The sequence below is a fragment of the Microtus oregoni genome, unplaced genomic scaffold (assembly GCF_018167655.1).
Source record: "Microtus oregoni isolate MIOR12 unplaced genomic scaffold, Mior012 000048F_ref0000485, whole genome shotgun sequence".
In the NCBI taxonomy this organism is placed as follows: domain Eukaryota; kingdom Metazoa; phylum Chordata; class Mammalia; order Rodentia; family Cricetidae; genus Microtus; species Microtus oregoni.
In genome coordinates, this window is record NW_024543222.1 from 10280444 (window position 1) to 10298707 (window position 18264).

Sequence of the window (18264 nt, forward strand, 5' to 3'; positions counted from 1 at the left end):
GACCCCGTGCTCCGCCCCCGGCTGAGCCTAAACGCAGATGGCATCATGTCCTTGATGATCTGAAGATCTGGCGGCCCACTGAAGCATTTTAGCAGGAGAACAAAGGCTAAAAATGGAAGGAACAGAGCCTGAGGAAGCAGCTCAACTGACAAACATGAGGACCTCAGTTCAGATGCCCAATACGCATGAACTAAAAAACAATTTTAACCCGGGCAGTGGTGGCGCATGCCTTTAATCCCAGCACTTGGGAGGCAGAGGCAGGCGGATCTTTGTGAGTTCGAGACCAGCCTGGTCTACAGAACTAGTTCTAGGACAGGCTCCAAAACCACAGAGAAACCCTGTCTCGAAAAACCAAAAAAATAAAATAAATAAAATAAAATAAACAGTTTTAAAATGAGCACTTCAGGGCTCGATTTATTATTGTATAATAAATAATAATTATATTATTACAAAATAATATAATAAACTCAGGTCTGGAAAGGCAGAGAAAGGAGGATCTAGGCACTGACTGGCCAGCCAGTCTAGCCAAATCAGTGAGCACCAGGTACAATGAGAAACCTTGCCTAGGAAAATATGGTAGTGGGGATGGAGAGGTGGCTCAGTGGTTGAAAACATGTACTGCTCTTGAAGAGGACCTGAGCTGGAATCCTAGCACCCATGTTGGGCGTTCACAACTTCCTGTAACTCTAGCTCTAGGAGATCTGATGCCCTCTTCTGGACTCCAGGCACCTGAACTTGTCTACACAAACCCACATCACACACACATAATTTTAATTTTAAATAACTGAGGTTAATCTTTTGAAAAAATAAGGTGTAGAAGTAATTGAGGAAGACATCTGATGTTAGCTTCTGGCCTCCACACGCACGCACACACACACACACATGAACACACACACATGCAAGCATGCATCTATGCACATGTGCACACACATGCACAATGGAAAGATTGGACCACCGGGCGGTGGTGGCGCACACCTTTAATCCCAGCACTCGGGAGGCAGAGGCAGGCGGATCTCTGTGAGTTCAAGGCCAGCCTGGTCTACAAGAGCTAGTTCCAGGATAGGCTTCAAAGCTACAGAAAAACCCTGTCTCAGAAAACCAAACGCACACACAAACACATATGGTTGTTTAATTTAAAGAACTTTTTAAAATCTAGAATAGGTAAACCATAAGTCAAAGCAGAAATCCTCTGTGGCTTTCGGGGGCTGGGGAGGAAGGCTGGGAACTGAGGCTTAATGGTTATGGGCCTTCTTCCTTTTCTCGAACATTTGATAATTACTTTTGTACATGATAAGGCAGGGATGTGCATGTGCCGTGCATCCATGTGGAGGTCAAAGGACAATTTGCAGGAGCTGGTTCCCTCCTTCCACTGTGTGGGTCTCAGAAATGAAACTCGGGTGAGTCCTTAGGCTTGGTGGCAAGTGCTCACCACCTGCTGAGCCACCTCACTAGCCCTGGATTTTCTTCTGAGGGATATGATTTTTTGTTTGCTTCTCCATGTGGGACTTGAACCCAGGGCCTGTGCATGTTAGGCAAGCGCTCTACCAGTGAACTACAACTTTCCCAGCTCTTTTGAGGAATGTGTTTAGGAACTGGAAGTGCACAAAACGCCAGAAGGCTCTTCATGTAAACAGATAACTTAATGCAAACTTCACCTCGGTTTAAAAAAAAAATCATTCGATGTGATTCCACTATGTTAACATAAGCTAGAAGAAAACATATGCAATTGCTTCAATAAAAGCGAGACTATCCAGGAAAGAAATCTCTAGTGTTGTCACAGGGGACACCAGCAGGTGGCAGTAACAAGGCCCTGCCGCACAGTCTCTGCCGACTTCTGCAATTACTGTGGAAGTAGCCTCAACAGAGGCCCTGCACGCATAAGCCATTTGCAGGAACTTCCTTCCAATAACCACTGGGAAAGGCTATTAAGGGGAACGGCCTACGAATGGCAGGGGCAAGGGTCAGTGATAGTTGGGGAACCCCACTGCCATGGAGAAGCCAGCGAGGACCCACTCTGTGCTGGCTCAGTCGAGGTGTGTCCTAAGGATGAGCTGAGGTCTCCCACCCAGTCTGGTGCATCAAGCTCCCTCCTCGCTTTCTCTGCCATCCTTTCCTTCTGCCGCCAGAGCCGATTTGTGTAGGGTTAAGACAGCCCCTTTAGGGGGCGGGATTTGCCTCGGGCGAATGCCTGCCAATAAATGGGCGCACGGAGAGGCGGCACAGCCCCTTTTTCCTTCCTACCTCCTGTGCCACGCGGGAACTTCCGTTCTGTAAGTTTATGATTAAAGTGTGAATATTCCTTAGTATCTGCATTACATTTATTTACGCCGATACAGATTTGATCTCCCTCTGATCCAGGAAAAGTCCTGGCTTCAGGGGTGGGGGGCGGGGCTTTGATTAGTTCTTGGCCCAGAGTCAAGAGATAAGAGAAAACTGCAAGTTGGTAAGGGACAAGACAGGCATGGAGCTACTCATAAAAACAGCCCATACTTTAAAATCTTAAAATGTCTGCCAATAAAGTCTTCACTCTTTTTGTTCCTAATATAATTTTCTAGCTGGCACACAAAACTTTTTAAGTGGGAAGTAGCATTGCAACTAAGTCACAAGATTTTTATAGCAAGGAGGAATTATTTCATCCAGTTTTTCTTACGCTTTGGTGTGCGGGATACTGGGCTCTGCTGACTTTATTAAATTACATCTATAAAACACATCCCCCCCACCCCCCGCTGCCGCCGCTGCCGCCGCTGCCCCGCAAAAGGACCCCCAGGGCATCTTGGGGCATCACAGTAAGAGACTGTGGAAAGGGTGCTCATTGCCAGGTTCATGTTAAATGATTCCAGCTGCGAAGGGTGGAGAGAACTGGAATCAGGTCAGGACAGAATGCATCCAGAAGCAGGTGGTTTAAAAGTTGGAGTCTCAGAATCAGGAAGGGGGAGAAACTTGGGTCTGGGAGGGGCATTGATACAAAGGAGTGATTCACGCGACGTCACTGCACAGCTGCAGCTCAGCCTTGGGTTAACTGCCGCCCTGGCCAGCTGCGCGCACTCTTGCTGGCCTTGCAGGTGACTGTCAAGGTCACTACCGTCAGTTTGCCAGGGGTTTTCACTTCTCCGATCTCATGTGAAGTTGAACAGTTTTCCTTGGGGGAAGGGGGGCGGTAAAACAAAATGAAGAAACAAACAAAACAAAAGAAAAGAAAAAAAAAACCAATCTGTCTTTTAATAAGCCTGGGAAGTGCTTTTAAACAATGTTAAATAATAGGGCCGGAGAGACGGCTAGGTAGGTAAAGGGACATGCCACCAAGGCTGGCCACAGACTTCAATCCTGGGACTCCCACGGGAGGAAGGAGAGAACTGTCTCTTCCAAGTTGTTGTCTGACCTCCACATGTGTGCCGTGGTGCGAATGCACACACCACACACACACACACACACACACACACGCACACACACACACACACCTATAATAATATAATAGACCAAAAACTTAATGTTAAATAGTTTATGTAATACAGGACTCTCTGAAGCTTTCAAAGGGCTGAAGCGAATTGTGACTTTCCCTAGATTCCTTCGGTTTCTTTTCAAAATGAAAGGGCTGGGTGTAGCTCAGGTGGTAGAGTGCTTGCCTGGCACGCACAAAGTCCTGGGTTCGAGCCCCAGTATCTCATATACCAGCATTCAGCGAATGCGCACCTGTGGTCCCAACACTGGGGAGGTGGTAAGCTGGACCATCAGAAGTCAAGGACATCCTAAGCTACATAGCAAGTTCAAGGCCAGTCTGAAACCCTGTCTCAAAGATTAAAACATAACAAACAATAAAACAAGTGAAAACATCAGAGGTTTCTCATCCCCCACCAAACCCTCATCATCACCCAAGAGCTACCCAATCTCTTTTCTTACCTTTCCACCCCTCCCCTCCCCACCCCAGACACCAAGTCCCTTTTCTCTCCTGTGAGCACTTAGACCCCAGATGCCTCCCATAACTGCATTTGCTGCATCCTCTTCCCCATCAGGATCAAATGCAACTTTCCAGCCAAGCCTCCTCACTCCCTTCTACCCGACCCTGTTCCTAACAATCCCCAACACCCTTCCCCTGCTTTGTCTTCTTAGTGATGACCAGCATCTAAGACAGCACCTATCCCTAGGACCCGGAACAATGGCTGGTGTATAAAGAACACTTAATAAAAGCCGACTGCATGACTGCGCAGACATCTTCCAAACTTCTCGTCCTAGGAGAAGTGATCCTGTTTCCCACCGACAAACGGGAAAGAGATTTTAGAAGAGCAAGAAGGAGTCTTGAGATCTCTTTTTGCCGGACTTTGGGATCAGTCATGGGTTCTTATTCAATCTGGTCTCACCAGGACCACTCCATCAACCTGAAACTAAATGTGTCGTTATCGCTAGATGGCGCTGTTCGCCAAGAATCCCAGGATTCCTAGTCGCCTCCTCCACCCAACCAGTGACATCGCGGAATGGCAACCTGAGAGGAAAACTTTCTCAAGAATAAGACGAGCCCTGGTTTCTTTTGTTTTGTTGTTGTATTTTTGTTGAGACGGTGCTTCATTTAGTCTAGACTAACCTTGAACTGTGTAGCCAAGGATCACCTGAAACCCGTCATCCTCCTGCCTCCACATGCTGAGTACTGAGATTGCAATATATGCTGCCATTAGCTTTAACGGTGCTGGAGATTAAAGCCAGGAAGTCATGCATCTCAGTTAGGCACTCTACCAACTGAGACATATCCCCAACTCCCAAATCTAATTTCTTTAATACCACTTAAGAGCTATCCCAGGCTCACCCAGAAGTCCAGGTTAACCTACGGCCTAGGGGAAAAAAAATGATGTTTTTAAATCTCTCTCTGCTAGTGCCCTTAGCAACTGTAAAACTTCAATCCCTTTTAGAAAGCTGTGTCTCAGGCTGGAGAGATGGCCCAGTGCTTAAGAGCAGAGGACCCAGGTTCAACTGCACAGCAGTTCACAACTGCCAGTAACTCTAGTTCCAGAGGTTCTGACACCCTCACACCAATGCACATATAATAAAGTTAAATAAATTATAAAAAGGAAGGAAGGAAGGAAGGAAGGAAACAAGCAAGCCGCATCTCTTTGAAGTTTCCTACTTGGCTTGGCTTATGGAATCCTGACTTTTCCTCTCCATCTCTTGCCTCCTAGCCCGGTGTAGATGAAGCACATGTTAAGTAAGATACTAATTGTATCTCTAACCTTAAGCCTAAATGTTGGGGTTGCAGGTGTGCACCATTGTGCCCAGTTTTGTGATATTCTGGGGTCTGAAGTCAGGGGTTCAGCTAGACCAGCCCCCTACCAAGTGAGCTACACCCCCAGCCTCTTATTTTTTTTTTTTTTTTCGAGACAGGGTTTCTCTGTGGCTTTGGAGCCTGTCCTGGAACTAGCTCTGTAGACCAGGCTGGTCTCGAACTCACAGAGATCCGCCTGCCTCTGCCTCCCGAGTGCTGGGATTAAAGGCGTGCGCCACCATCGCCCGGCCCCCAGCCTCTTTTTGTTCCTATCTTTCTTTGTAACAGTTTCACATAGCTGACCTCAAATGTTCTGTGTAGTGGACCTTGTGCTTCTGATCCACTTGCCTCCACCTCCCCTGTGCTGGAATTACAGGCACACAGCACCATACCTGGTTCTACTGTGTGCATGTGTGCACACAATATGTGTGCATGCCTGTGTGTGTGCATGTGTATGAAGACCAGAGGTCAACCTCAGCTGTCATTCCTCAGGTACTGTCCATCTTGGTTATTCAGACAGGGTCTCTCCCTGGCCTGGAATTTGCTAAGCTGGTTAAGCTGGCAGGCCAGAGAGCCCCCAAGGGATCCAGCTGTCTCTGTGCACCCAGTGCGGAGGTGTGCTCCCACCATCACACCTGGCTTTTTGATGTAAGTTCTGAGGCTCAAACTCTTAGGCTTGTAAGACAAGTTTACCATCTGAGCTATCTCGCCAAACCTGCTCCATACTCTTGTTTGTTTGTTTGTTTTGTTTTGTTTTGTTTTTCGAGACAGGGTTTCTCTGTAGCTTTGGAGCCTGTCCTGGAACTAGCTCTTGTAGACCAGGCTGGCCTCGAACTCACAAAGATCTGCTTGTCTCTGCCTCCCGAGTGCTGGGATTAAAGGTGTGTGCCACCACCGTCCGGCTTGCTCCATACTCTTTAATTTTTTTTTTTTTCGAGACAGGGTTTCTCCGTAGCTTTTGGTTCGTGTCCTGGAACTAGCTCTTGTAGACCAGGCTGGCCTCGAACACACAGAGATCCGCCTGCCTCTGCCTCCCAAGTGCTGGGATTAAAGGCGTGTGCCACCACCTTTGCTCCATACTCTTTAAGAAGAAATATTCAAGTCGAAGAATGTCAGAGTACATGCTGGCATTTCTTCCTGTCCCTTCATTTTAAGAAATACAACATTTGGGGCTGGAGACAGGGCTCAGAGATTAAGAGCCCTGACTGCTCTTCCAGAGGTCCTGAGTTCAATTCCCAGCAACCACATGGTGGCTCACAACCATCTGTAATGAGGTCTGGTGCCCTCTTCTGGCCTGCAGGCATACACACAGACAGAACATTATATACATAATAAATAAATAAATAAAAAGAAAAGAAATACAACATTTATATGAGCTGGTTGGTAGTGAGTCCGTGGGCTTGTGCCTCACACACACACAGAGGTCAGAAGACGAGCTGCTGAGTCTGTTCTCTCCTTCCACTCGGTGGGTCTTGGGGATCAAAAGTGCCTTTACCCTCAGAACCACCTCATGGACTCCTTGTCCTTTCACAGTTTACAGACAAACCCAGAGATGGGGGGGGGGGGGCAGCAAGACAGAAGGCAGTAAAAGGCACTTGTCATGCAAACCTCGTGATTTATGTTCTAGCCCCAGAAGGCACGTGAAGATGGAAGGAGAAAAACAATTTCACAGAGTTATCATCTGACCGCCATGTGGTGCTGGGGCATCCATATGCCCCCCCCCCACACACACACACCACACACACACACACACACACACACACACACACACACACACCAAATAGAATTTATAAATAAAAAGATAAGAAAAATAAATCCAGGAGGAATGGTTCATGGTTCATTTGATGTATGTTCATCCATGCCTACTGTGCTACCTCACACAGAGACCTATAATGAAAAACCAGAAAAGCCCAGCTGTGCTTTTTGCTCAACCATTCCAAATGCTTCCTGTTTGCAATTCACAATAAATTATCTCCTTTCCCAGAAGTCGCTGGGCAGCCAGCCCCTCCCTCCTGGTCAGGAAGGTCAGGCTGACTCCTTCAACTCTCTCACCGGCGAGACACCCAACCTGACCTTCTTCCTCCTCTCACCTGGTCTCCACAGTCTGAACCCCTTCCATCTTTGCCTCTCTGCCCGAGACTCCCCGAGACTGGCCCACTGGGGTTCAAGTTTCTCAGGCTACCTTCTGTTTATTAGAACACAACAAGAGGGGAAAAAAAGGGAAATTTCCCGTGACTCGGTTTTATAAAAATAGAATGGATTTTATAGAAAGAAGACAGGAGAACCATTTGTTCACCTAGTAGTTACTCTAATTATAGACAGCTGTGTGGCATGGCCAACCATATTGAGTGGCAGGAGGGTTGCGTCAGACAGGATGTCTGTCTCATTTCCAACTTCCCTGCTAATGCCCCATGCAGACCCTAATCAGCATCTTAAAATTAAAGCCTGCTCGTTATCCAGATAGGAAGTGTTCCCATTTGGCAAGCTGAGCTCTGCAATCTTGTATTACCAATGACATTTAATTCCCAGAAGCGGCTTTATTCTCAGGAAACTTGCTGCTTCCCTGGATACAGTGAATCTATTGCTTCTGAGTTGACACAGAGGAGTTCCGCCTGGAAGAAGAGAATGGGGAACTCTTAGTCCCAGTAAAGTCTTTTTGCATTATTTGATAGCGAACTTTTTGCAAGAACGTGGATTAGAAGCTGGGTGTGGTAGTCCCAGCAATTAAGTGGAGACAAGGGGGTCCCGAGTTCCAAATCAGTCTTAGCTGCATCAGGAGTTCAAGGCCAGGTTAGGACCCTGGGAATCCGCGTCTGAGAAAAAAAACATAAAGTATTCTAGTTCTGTTACTATTTGCTGTGATAAATACCACGACCAAAAGCAACTTGGGAAAGTAAAGTTGTTTTGGCTTATACTTCCAGGTCACAGTCCACGACTGGAGGGAGCCAAGGTAGGAGCCTGAAGCAGAAACCATGGAAGAACACAGCATACTGTCTTGTTTCCATGTTCATATGCAACTACCACTCTCACATACGGTGAGTTCACCTCTGTAGGGATAGTACCACCCACAGTGGGCTAGGTCCCCTCCATCAGTTAGACAAATAGGCCAAACTGAGGAGGTAATGTTTCAATTAAGGTTCCCTGTTCCCAGGTGTGTCAAGTTGACAACCAAGATTAGCTATCAGAAAAAGAAAAAAGAGAGAGAAAGAAAGAAAGAAAGAAAGGGGGAGAGAGAGAGGGAGAAAGAGAGAAGAAAGGAAGGAAGGAAGGAAGGAAGGAGAGAGAGAGAAACAAAAGAAAGGAAGAAAGGAAGGAAGAAAGAAGGAAAGAAAAAAGAAAGAGAGAAAGAGAAAGAAGAAAGAAAAGAGGGGAGAAGGGGGAGGATTAGAATGGAACAATTTCCAAATTCAAATCAAGAGTGACCCAGAGAACTTGAATTTAAATAAGGAAATCCGGTCTGATAGTCAATACAGTCAGCACCTGTGAATTTATTTATAGCCATTGCCTTGGCTTTTTATATGAAAGGACTTCTTGAATTATGTTTTAGGGTGGAGTCACTCAAGCAGGCTGCTTACTCACTAAGTGGCCCTCCACAAACCACATCCAGACAGATGACGTCCCGAGTGTAGCCAACACGGTGCTTTGGAAAATAAGAATTAGTGAGTTGTCAAGTCGAGGTCTTGGGTGTCTCCTTCGCAAACCACCTAAAAGGGCCACTTATTTAATGCCCCGGGTACCAGCCAATCCGGTTCCACTTCCAGTCGTCCATTTCCATCTGCTGGTCAGTATTCCTGTCTGAATATTCCTGCATCCATTTCAACTGAGTCCTCACAGGACCTGAGACTTTCTCTTGAGCCTCTAGTTTGTTGTGAGGCCAGCTGTTTCTGCCTCCTCTTTCTCCACAGCCATCTGGGAGTCTGTTTCCAAATCCTGACTTGTTTCTTCACGCTCCTCTGCCTTTCTTATGTAAAATAGAAGGGTTTTTATTGAAACTAAACTTAGATGTCTATTAATACACACCCATATGAAACTAGTTTATATACGGCTAGGGGAGAATGAAGTCAGAGGTGGCAGCCTTGAGACAGCATTGCTATGAGTGCTGATGACTAGGGACCAGGGACACAGGAGGCAACATGAGAAGTGGGCTGTTCACAGAAGGCTGCATCTGTCTGTAGGCCTGCACCTTAGTTAATTCCAGTGACTATCCAACTCTAGGCATCCCTCAAGATTGAAACTTACCTGCCCAGAGGTCTGGTTTCTAAAAGCAATGCACGAGGCTTCCTTCCAAAGGGGAATCTAGCTCTGGCTTTCCCCCGTGTCTCTGCCCTCCTGCTTTACCATGGTCTCCATGCTGTGCTCTTTTTTCCCTCAAACCCCTCCCCATCAACGAGGAAGACAGTGACCCCGAACATGGGGCTCTGGTGAGGTGAGGTGTGGGAAATACAGTATCATAAACCCGTGTTGCTTAAAATTAAAATATAATTTAACTGATTGCTAATTTTCTACTAGGGAGGTGGATTAGCAGATAGAGCCTAGAAACCTGAGCTTTAGCTCCTGAACCCACGTAAAGGTGGAAGAAGAGAACCAGACCTACAAAGTTGTCCTCTGTCCGCATGTGCACTGGAGCACAATAGTCTCCCACACAACACACACACACAGGAATAAATAGAAATAAAATGAATATGTTTAAAATAATTTTATGTTGAATATTAAAACAATATATACACATATAATTATATACTATATATTATATATATTTAGCTGTAGTTACGGAGGAAAAGGCCCAGCTCCACAGTATAGCATGCCTCCTGGGGATTATAATCTTTTAGAGACTGCCACTCATGCAAACCAGATTGTTGGTCACAGTGCAGAAAAGTTTCAGGATGAGCCTGTATGAAGCAGAATCAGGGTTTATTAACAGATTTTTTTTTTGAGACAGGGTTTCTCTGTAGCTTTGGAGCCTATCTTAGAACTTGCTCTTGTAGACCAGGCTGGCCTTGAACTCACAGAGATCTGCCTGCCTCTGCCTCCCAAATGCTGGGATTAAAGATGTGTGCCACCACCGCCCTGCTAGTAAAAGACTTTTTAAGATTTGCTTTGTTTTTATTTATGAGAATGTGTGTGGTATGTGGTGTGTTTGTGTGTTTGTGTGTGTGTGTGTGTGTGTGTTAAGGCTTCCCACAAAAGCCAGAAGAGGGCATCATTATCTCTTGGCGCTAAGTTACAGGCAGTTGTGAGCAAGCTGATGTGGGTGCTGGAACTAAATTCTGGTTCTCTGGAAGGGCAGTAGGTGCCATCCCTCCAGCCTCACTTAAAATATTTTAATTGAAAATATTTCCTCCTTTTTAAAATTTAGTTTTGGATTTTTGAGACAGGGTTTCTCTGTGTTCTTGGCCATCCTGGGACTCACTTTGTAGACCAGGCTGGCCTGGAACTCACTTTGTAGACCAAGCTGGCCTGGAACTCCCTCACTCTGGAATGTAGGAATGAAAGGTATGAGCCACTACTGTCCAGTGAAAATTGGAAATATTTCTATGTAAAAGGAATACTGTCTTTTTGTTGACAGCCTTCACAGCAAATGTCACTGATTGTGCTGGAATCTTTGCTTCTCGGCTCCACAGTGAGGTACCTTGCTTCTCTCCCATGACCCCCCTAATTTTCCTGTCTTTCCATCCTTGTTTACTGAGTTTAGTAGAATGTGTTAGAATTAACCTACCTGCTTCTCATTTGTTTTCATGGGGGTTGATTATGAGGGGTGCACACACATAGCACAGAGCACACGTGGAGGTCAGAGGATAACCTTGTGGGGTTGGTTCTCCTTTTCCACCTTCATGTGGGTTCTGGGGGTCAAAGTCAGGTCGCCACGCTTGTGCAGCAGGCACCGTTACTCACTGAGCCATCTGACCTGTTTCCTTTTTACTTTTTGAATTATTTCTCGCAGGACTTTTCAGATTATACATGAGCCTTAAGTGTGTGGCCTCCATTTTTTTTCTGTCGCTCAGTGCTGCCTCCAAACACCTCTTGTATTTATCCCAACCTTTCTGCTCTTGGTATCGCCACATTAGTCTAATCTCATGTTCCATCCTCCAAGAATGTCCTTAGCTCCCTAAAGACTCCAAGGCCTTCTGCTTTGATCTGCACACACTGGCCAGGCTTATCTGCCCAAGACACTGCTTTTATCATGACACACTCCTCGGCTAAGACTAACCCCCTCTCTGCCCCCCATACAGTCTAACTGTTTGGTAACAAACTGATAAAAGCCCCCCCCCTTTAAACCTGACTGGGCACATCATCTAATACTCCCAGGAACCTAGCATCTAGACTGCCACGCTCTTGATTCTTTCAACCAAACTGAAAGGGAAGCAGCACTTGACAGAGCTGAGAAGGTGGATGGAGATGCAACTGGGACCGGAAGGCTGCAAAGGTGCTAAGGAAGGTCAAAACATCCAAAACGTGCGGTTTTTACCCTTGAGTTCGTTTATACAGTGCCTCACAGTTGGCCCTAGAGCCATCACGAGGGTGGATCTGTCAGTCAACAGAACAACTGACTTGAGAAAATAGTTCTATCTTTATTTTGGAAAAAAAATAAAAAACTGGAGAAGCAACCAGAGAAGCTTATGTGAAACAGGCTCCCCTTGCTCATCCGTTCTAAGTCAAAAATTCAAATATCAGTACGCGATGTGTACAATTTTGTCATAAACTATAGAAAATTGGCTGAGCATGGGAGCACACATCTATAATCCCAGCACCTGGCAGGCCAAGGAAGAAAGAGCAATCACCATGTGCTTGTTGAGAGCGTAGACTACAGCCTGAGACACTGTCTCAAAAAAAAAAAAAAATAGGGTGACTGACAATGAACTGATTTGCTGCAATCTAAAGAGCTGTGACATCATCATCATCATCATCATCATAATAATAATAATAATAATAATAATAATATTTCAGGGGCTGGAATGATGACTCGGCACTGAAAAGCTATTGATGTTCTAGCTGATGGCTGGAATTCGGTTTCCCAGAACCCACCTCGGGCATCTCACAACCAACTGTACGCAAGTGTTTAGCCAAATACTCAAATGTGTAGCTTGGGAAGCAAATCTCATGTGTCAGAATGCATCTCAAATTGCATGAGCTTCTGCGGTACTGTCTTTAAGACCGTACCCCTTTCACACACTCTTCTAGTTTCTTTCATGTCTACAGATTGCATGCCTTGCCAAATACTGTTGAGCAAAGTTGTTTGGCACACAAGCCACTACATATTGTCGCGTTTAGATGCGTTGTCTAGCAAGTGCTTCAAATGCTTCTTCCGTCAATCGGGTGTGAATGCATCCTCCACACAAGATTCCATAAGAACGAGGCGATGTCATATTAGTGCAATGCTTAGGATGAGCAAGAGCTCTTTCTCAACTGTAGGGCTGTGGGTGGCTTCTTATCAGCCTGACCACAGCAGCCCTTTCGGGGAATTTCTCTCCAAGAAGCTAAAGGACTCTCCAAAAGGGCGGGGCTTTGATGCACACTGATTTGAACTACTTTCAGTTAGCTTAACGGGCAGGCAGCCTGGACCGGCTTGGGGAAGCAGGCGTCGTCCCGCCTCCACGGCGTCGTCCCGACGCTCTAGTAGCTCTGAAACCCGCAGCTCCACTCCTCCTCCCCAACCCTGGACGCTCTGGCAATGAAAACACCACCACGTGGCCTGCCGCCTAGGCCTCACTCACCTTCGACCAATAGCAAGTGGTATCTACGAATTAGAGGCGGGTCTTAAGCAACGGTCCCGCCCACTAACATCACTGATTGGTCAAAGAGTTGGTGGTCAATCGTGACTGGCTGAGGAGACCCTGTCCTGGTCTGTCAGCGGCCCGGTTCCCGAGATAAGAGGCGGGGTGAGTCCGGGGGCTGACTGTTGAAGGGGCGGGGCTAGAGGCGGGCCGAACTAAGTGGAAGTGGATCGGGCCGGGACCTGGTTGGCTCTGGGCAGGGCTCGAGCTGTGAGGGGGCGGGGCTAGGCGAAGGGGCGGGGCTAAATTTGATCCGGGCGGGGTTAGAGCCCGGCTGGTCCAGGATGAAGCCGCAGCTCTGAGGGGAAGGGCCTGGAGGGGGCGGAGTTAAAGGGCTCTGAGTGGGCGGGGCCTGCCTGGGGGCGAGGCCGGGGCGGGACCCAGGCGGCAAGCCGGCCGACGGAGCCGGCGCGGGCGGGCTGCTGAGGTGGCTGTCCCCCGCTCCAAGCTGCGGCTTCCCGGGTCGAGCCCCCAATGGAGGCCGAAGCCGCAGATGCCCCTCCGGGTCGAGTGGAGGCGGCGCTCAGCTGCTTCTCTTTCAACCAAGACTGCACGTAAGCCAAGGCGCCAGCCCCCTGGCCGGGGAAGTGGGGGACAGAATGTCGCCACCAAAGGGTGTTGTCCTGTAACGCAACTGGTGGCTAGCCAGGGCCGGCGCGCGGACGGTACCTCGGAGGGGTAGCCAGCGCCAGCGGGGTTGGTTAGCGGTGGGGGTCGAACCCACACAGACGACCCCTCCCTCCACTGCCAGCGCCTTCCAGAAGGGGCTGGCCAGGGTGACCCGAAGAAGTCAGCAAGGAGTAGGGTGGAGGGGGCCTTGAATGTGGGGGACCTGGCGTGGGCCACCTAGTGACCGAAACGGAGATGTGGGACCCAAAACAAAGGCGACGGGAGGGGGGAAGGTGCAACTTGATTGGAGAGGATGCTAGTTGGGAAGATGAGGAAAACTTTACCATTTGTCCTTGAGTATCTCAACGTGGCATTTGGGCAGGGCCTCCGACACAGAAGCAGCCTATCCCTGTGGCCAGGCCAGCCCGAGGAACGGGGCATCTTGGCTGGTCGCTTTGGCTGTAGGAAGCTTTTCTTTATTTCCCTCACTGTGTTTTTTTTCGCCGTCCACCCAATCGCACGAATCTCCTCCGGGAAGCTCGGGAGCCCTTTCTCGGTACCAGACAGCTTCCCATCCCGGAAGGAGGCGCTCCATCCTGTTGCTTTTAAGTGGATTTTTAATGTTTCACTTTGATGGTCACCATTTGGACTTTGGTCCACGAACAAGGAATTGCTCGCCTGTGTTCTAGGCTTATGCAGGATTAGATCTTAGAATCTAAACAGAAGCACACTTCTGTTTCCTTCCCTGTTTTCATGGAAGCCAGCCTGAGGACCATATGGAATAATCTCTTTGGAATGTGGAGCCCTGAAGCATCAGACAGCCAGGGCCGAGATGACTACTTCCCAGTGCCCCACTTCCGGCTGTACCAGTTTCTGCCTTGTTCCTTGTTTGGAGTCAGCTTCAGGCTTGGGCTTTGGCTGCCGGTGGCTGAGCTGTGCTAATATTGAACACTCAGTGGTGTAATTAAGGCCATAAGCAGTCCTGGTTTCCATTCCCTTTGTGTTTCTGTCTGAAAACCTCTGCTCTGAACAATATGTCTTTGTTTGAAAAATCTGTGTGTGTAATCGTGTTATCGAGGAACCCGACAGTTTGGTTGGATGAGTGACTCTCAGGCTGCCTCTGACCGCAACCCGCAATAAAAAGTACATATTACAACATCTCCCAATAGCCATAGACGTGGAATAATATTCATAAACTATTAAGCCTGGTGCACTCTGGGCATTTTCTTGGTATTTTGTTCTCGTTCTGTTTTGAGGCGTCTCACAAAATCCAGATGGCCTTGAACTCCCTAGTAGTAGAGGTTTCAAATTGTGGTCCTCCTGTCTCCTGCTCTGGAATGCTGAGATTATAGGAAGTATTGTTAGCACCACACAGCCCTTGAGACAGTGCTGGGGATTGAATCCAGGACTTTGTGTGCGCTAGACAAGCCCAACCCTGTTTCGTATGTGTGTGTGTTTGTGTGTGTGTGTGTGTGTGTTGTGTTTGTGTGTGGTCTGAGGGAGTGCAGGGTATGGAGCATAAGACCCAACATCTCAATCACGCTTAGCAAAGACTCTACCACTGAGCTACAGCATCCAGGCCCTGAAATTTTTATGGGTTTTTTGTTGTTGTTGTTTTTAAAGCTGTTGTAAACCTGTTGAGTTGCTTTGGGAGATCCTCTCGAGATGGAGACTCAAATGCATGCTAGAATAGATAAAATTCTGAAGTTTTGTAAGAAACTTTTGCAAGAGTGTTGTCTGTTGTAATGCCGGGCAGCGTTTTCCTTCCTAATTGAACCTAGGTGAAGGAGGGGAGTTAGTTCACTTACAATAGTAAATCAGACAACTAAATTACACTTCCCGATATCAGTGGATCTGGAAAGCAAATGTTATTTTCTACTCTAGCTATGAATAATACAGAGTAACGGTCGGATAAGAACACTGTTTCTCAAAACTGCTTTGAAAGTTGGTTTCCTAGGTCCCTGCTGCAGCTCTGTTTTCCTGGATGAGATGAAGGCTGTGCTGGGCAGCTCTACCTCACCTATAAATAAAGGTCTTGTCATAGTCAGTTGCTTGGAGGCCTGGAGGTTATGAGATGAAAGAAGTCATCTTCCTTGCTGGATGCATTTGGAGAATTGGTCTGTCTTTTTCTATCTGTGTGAGCTGAGCTTGACATCTAGTCTTTCTAGAGAAGGTAGATAAAGAGAATTAAATTGTCAGCTACTCATACTTACTGCTTTGAGCTGGGCTAGAAACCTCAGAGGTCTTTTAAAGCTTGTCATCCAGGTTTGTCTTCAACCCCACTTTTATAAGTAGTGATGGGGAATGTGTAGGGGTGCAAACTGGCGCAGCCACTTTGGAAATCAGTATGGTGATGTCTCAGAAAATTAGGAAACAATCTACCTCAAGATCCAGCAATACCACTGTTGGGTATATACCCAAAAGATGCTCAATCATACCACAAGGACATGTGTTCAACTATGTTCATAGCAGCATTATTTGTCATAGCCAGAACTTAGAAACAACCTAGATGCCTCAGAACTAAAGAATGGATAAAGAAAAAGAAAATGTTTACACAACGTTTACTCCACATTTACACAATGGAGTACTACACAGCGGTGAAAAAATGACATCTTGAAATTTGCAGGCAAATGGGTGGATCTAGAAAAAAACATATTGAGTAAGGTAACTGAGACCCAGAAAGATAAATATAATATGATTTCACTCATAAGTGGCTTTTAGACATAAAGAAAAACCAGCCTACAGTCCATAACCCCAAAGAAACTAGACAACAAAGAAGAGCCTAAGAGACATATATGGATCTACAGAGGAAGGAGAAAAGACAAGATCTCCTGAGTAAATTGGGAGTATGGGGGTCACTGGAAAGGGTAGAAGGGGAGAGGGTAGAAGAGGAAAGGGGAGGAAGGAGGGGAGTGGAAAAAATATATAGTTCAATAAAAACAAAAAATAAAAAAGGACTTATGGATAAAATAAAACATAAATCCGAAGTCCTTGATTTGGAGTCGTTTAAGGTCATAGAGCAATCATTTAGAAGAAAACGGTGATCATCGTTACCTTTTCTCACGAACGCAACCCTTCTGAGCCAAGTGTGGCAGCTTGTGAGGAATCCTAGATGCTCCTGAGGCAAGAGGAGAAAGATGTAGAAAGATCACTTTCGCCCACAGCCTCAGAGGCAGCGTGAGTAGCAGAGAAAGGCTCCTTCACAAACACAAAATTAAGAAACTCAGTTGTCAGAACTTATGCCTGAAAATTACGATTTTGAACTTATTTATTACTGTGTGTATACACACACACACACACACACACACGATGTGGGGGAGGCGCATGCGCTCTGGTCACAGTGTACGTGTGGGGGAGTGCACTGACCACAGTGTGCATGGGGGGGGGGGGAGCGCAGCTATAGTGCGAGAGTGAAGGCGAGAGAACAAGTTTGTGGTCGCATGGCGTACAGTTGAACCACCTCATCAGCCTTTGACTCTTTAAATCGCTAAGTCTTTTGGTTACTTTGTTTCTGCTGTTTGGGCTGGTGCCTGCTTTATTTTGTTTACATAGCTCTGAATGCCTTCCAACTGGACTTGGCCTGCCTCTGCCTCCTCTCCCAAGTGCTGGGATTACGCATCTCTTTTAGTTTTGTTTTAGGACTCTACAGTGTCTTTTTCTCTTGTGTGCAAGCTTTACACCTTCAGTTTACAACTAAGTGTGTCTACACTTACAAGAAGAAAGTTTAAAAGCAATCATCAGGGCTAAGGATGTCACTAAATCAGTAGATGCTTGTCTAGCAAGCATGAAGCTCTGGGCTCCTTCTCTAGTGCATTTCCAAGGCCAGCCTGGGCTACATGAAAACTGCATCAGAAAACAAAACAAAAACCCAAGGTAGTAACTACTCCAGAATATTTTTGAGCTCAGAGATGCTCCTCGCCTACTTTTATAACTGCTGGCATTTGTCTGCAGTGCTGGGTGCCAAACCCCAAGTTTCTCTGTACTGCAGCAGCAAGGCAGCCGTCCACAGGACAAGCACAGCTACTCTTCGGGTCGGAGGGCTCGTGTGTGCCTTGCTGGTTACAAGCTGACAGTTAGATGCTGTTCCGGGATCCCAGGAAAGAACAAATATTGGTGTAGTAAAGGGAATTCTAAAATCACGTGACTTTCTTTTTTTAGGTAGCGAAACAAGAGCCTTGGCATCCAGGCTTCTAAGTTGCTTATTTTAGTATATGCTTCTCCGTGAAGAATAGGCCTCTGCCTCGCATATATTTGCTTTAAATGAGGAAGTTGGACTGAACCACTGAAAAGCTCATTTCAACCCCAACATTCCATATTCCTAGGGCAGAAGTGCTTGTGGTAGCGCTCATCCTGAGAGTGTTCTACGTAAGGTTTTAGTCTCATCCAGTTTTTGAGAACAAAGTAGGAGAGGGGAGGGGTGATTTCTTTTGTTTTGTGAGACAGGATTTCTCCACGTATCTTTGGCTGCCCTGGCACTAGCATCACTGATCAGGATGGCCTTGAACTCACAGAAATCCACAGGCTTCTGCCCCGTGAGTGCTGGAGTGCTGGGGTTAAAGGCAAGTACCACCACTGCCTGGGGAGAGGTGATTTTTAAGGTCCAGCTAGAGGCAACATATTTGCTTCTCTTTTTCG

General features: G+C 46.9%; 1 protein-coding gene across 2 annotated transcripts in view; it reads left to right on the forward strand.

The window, feature by feature from the left end:
- The first annotated feature begins 13375 nt into the window (after positions 1-13375).
- Wipi1 (WD repeat domain, phosphoinositide interacting 1) overlaps positions 13376-18264 on the forward strand; it is a 37954-nt gene continuing 33065 nt past the window's right edge. The window contains exon 1 of one of the 2 annotated variants that reach the window (XM_041635654.1): positions 13376-13574. In XM_041635654.1, coding sequence (XP_041491588.1) covers positions 13495-13574 — 80 coding nt within the window. In that variant the 5' untranslated portion in view covers positions 13376-13494. The remainder of the gene's footprint in view (positions 13575-18264) is intronic. The other variant, XM_041635653.1, reaches the window with a different exon arrangement.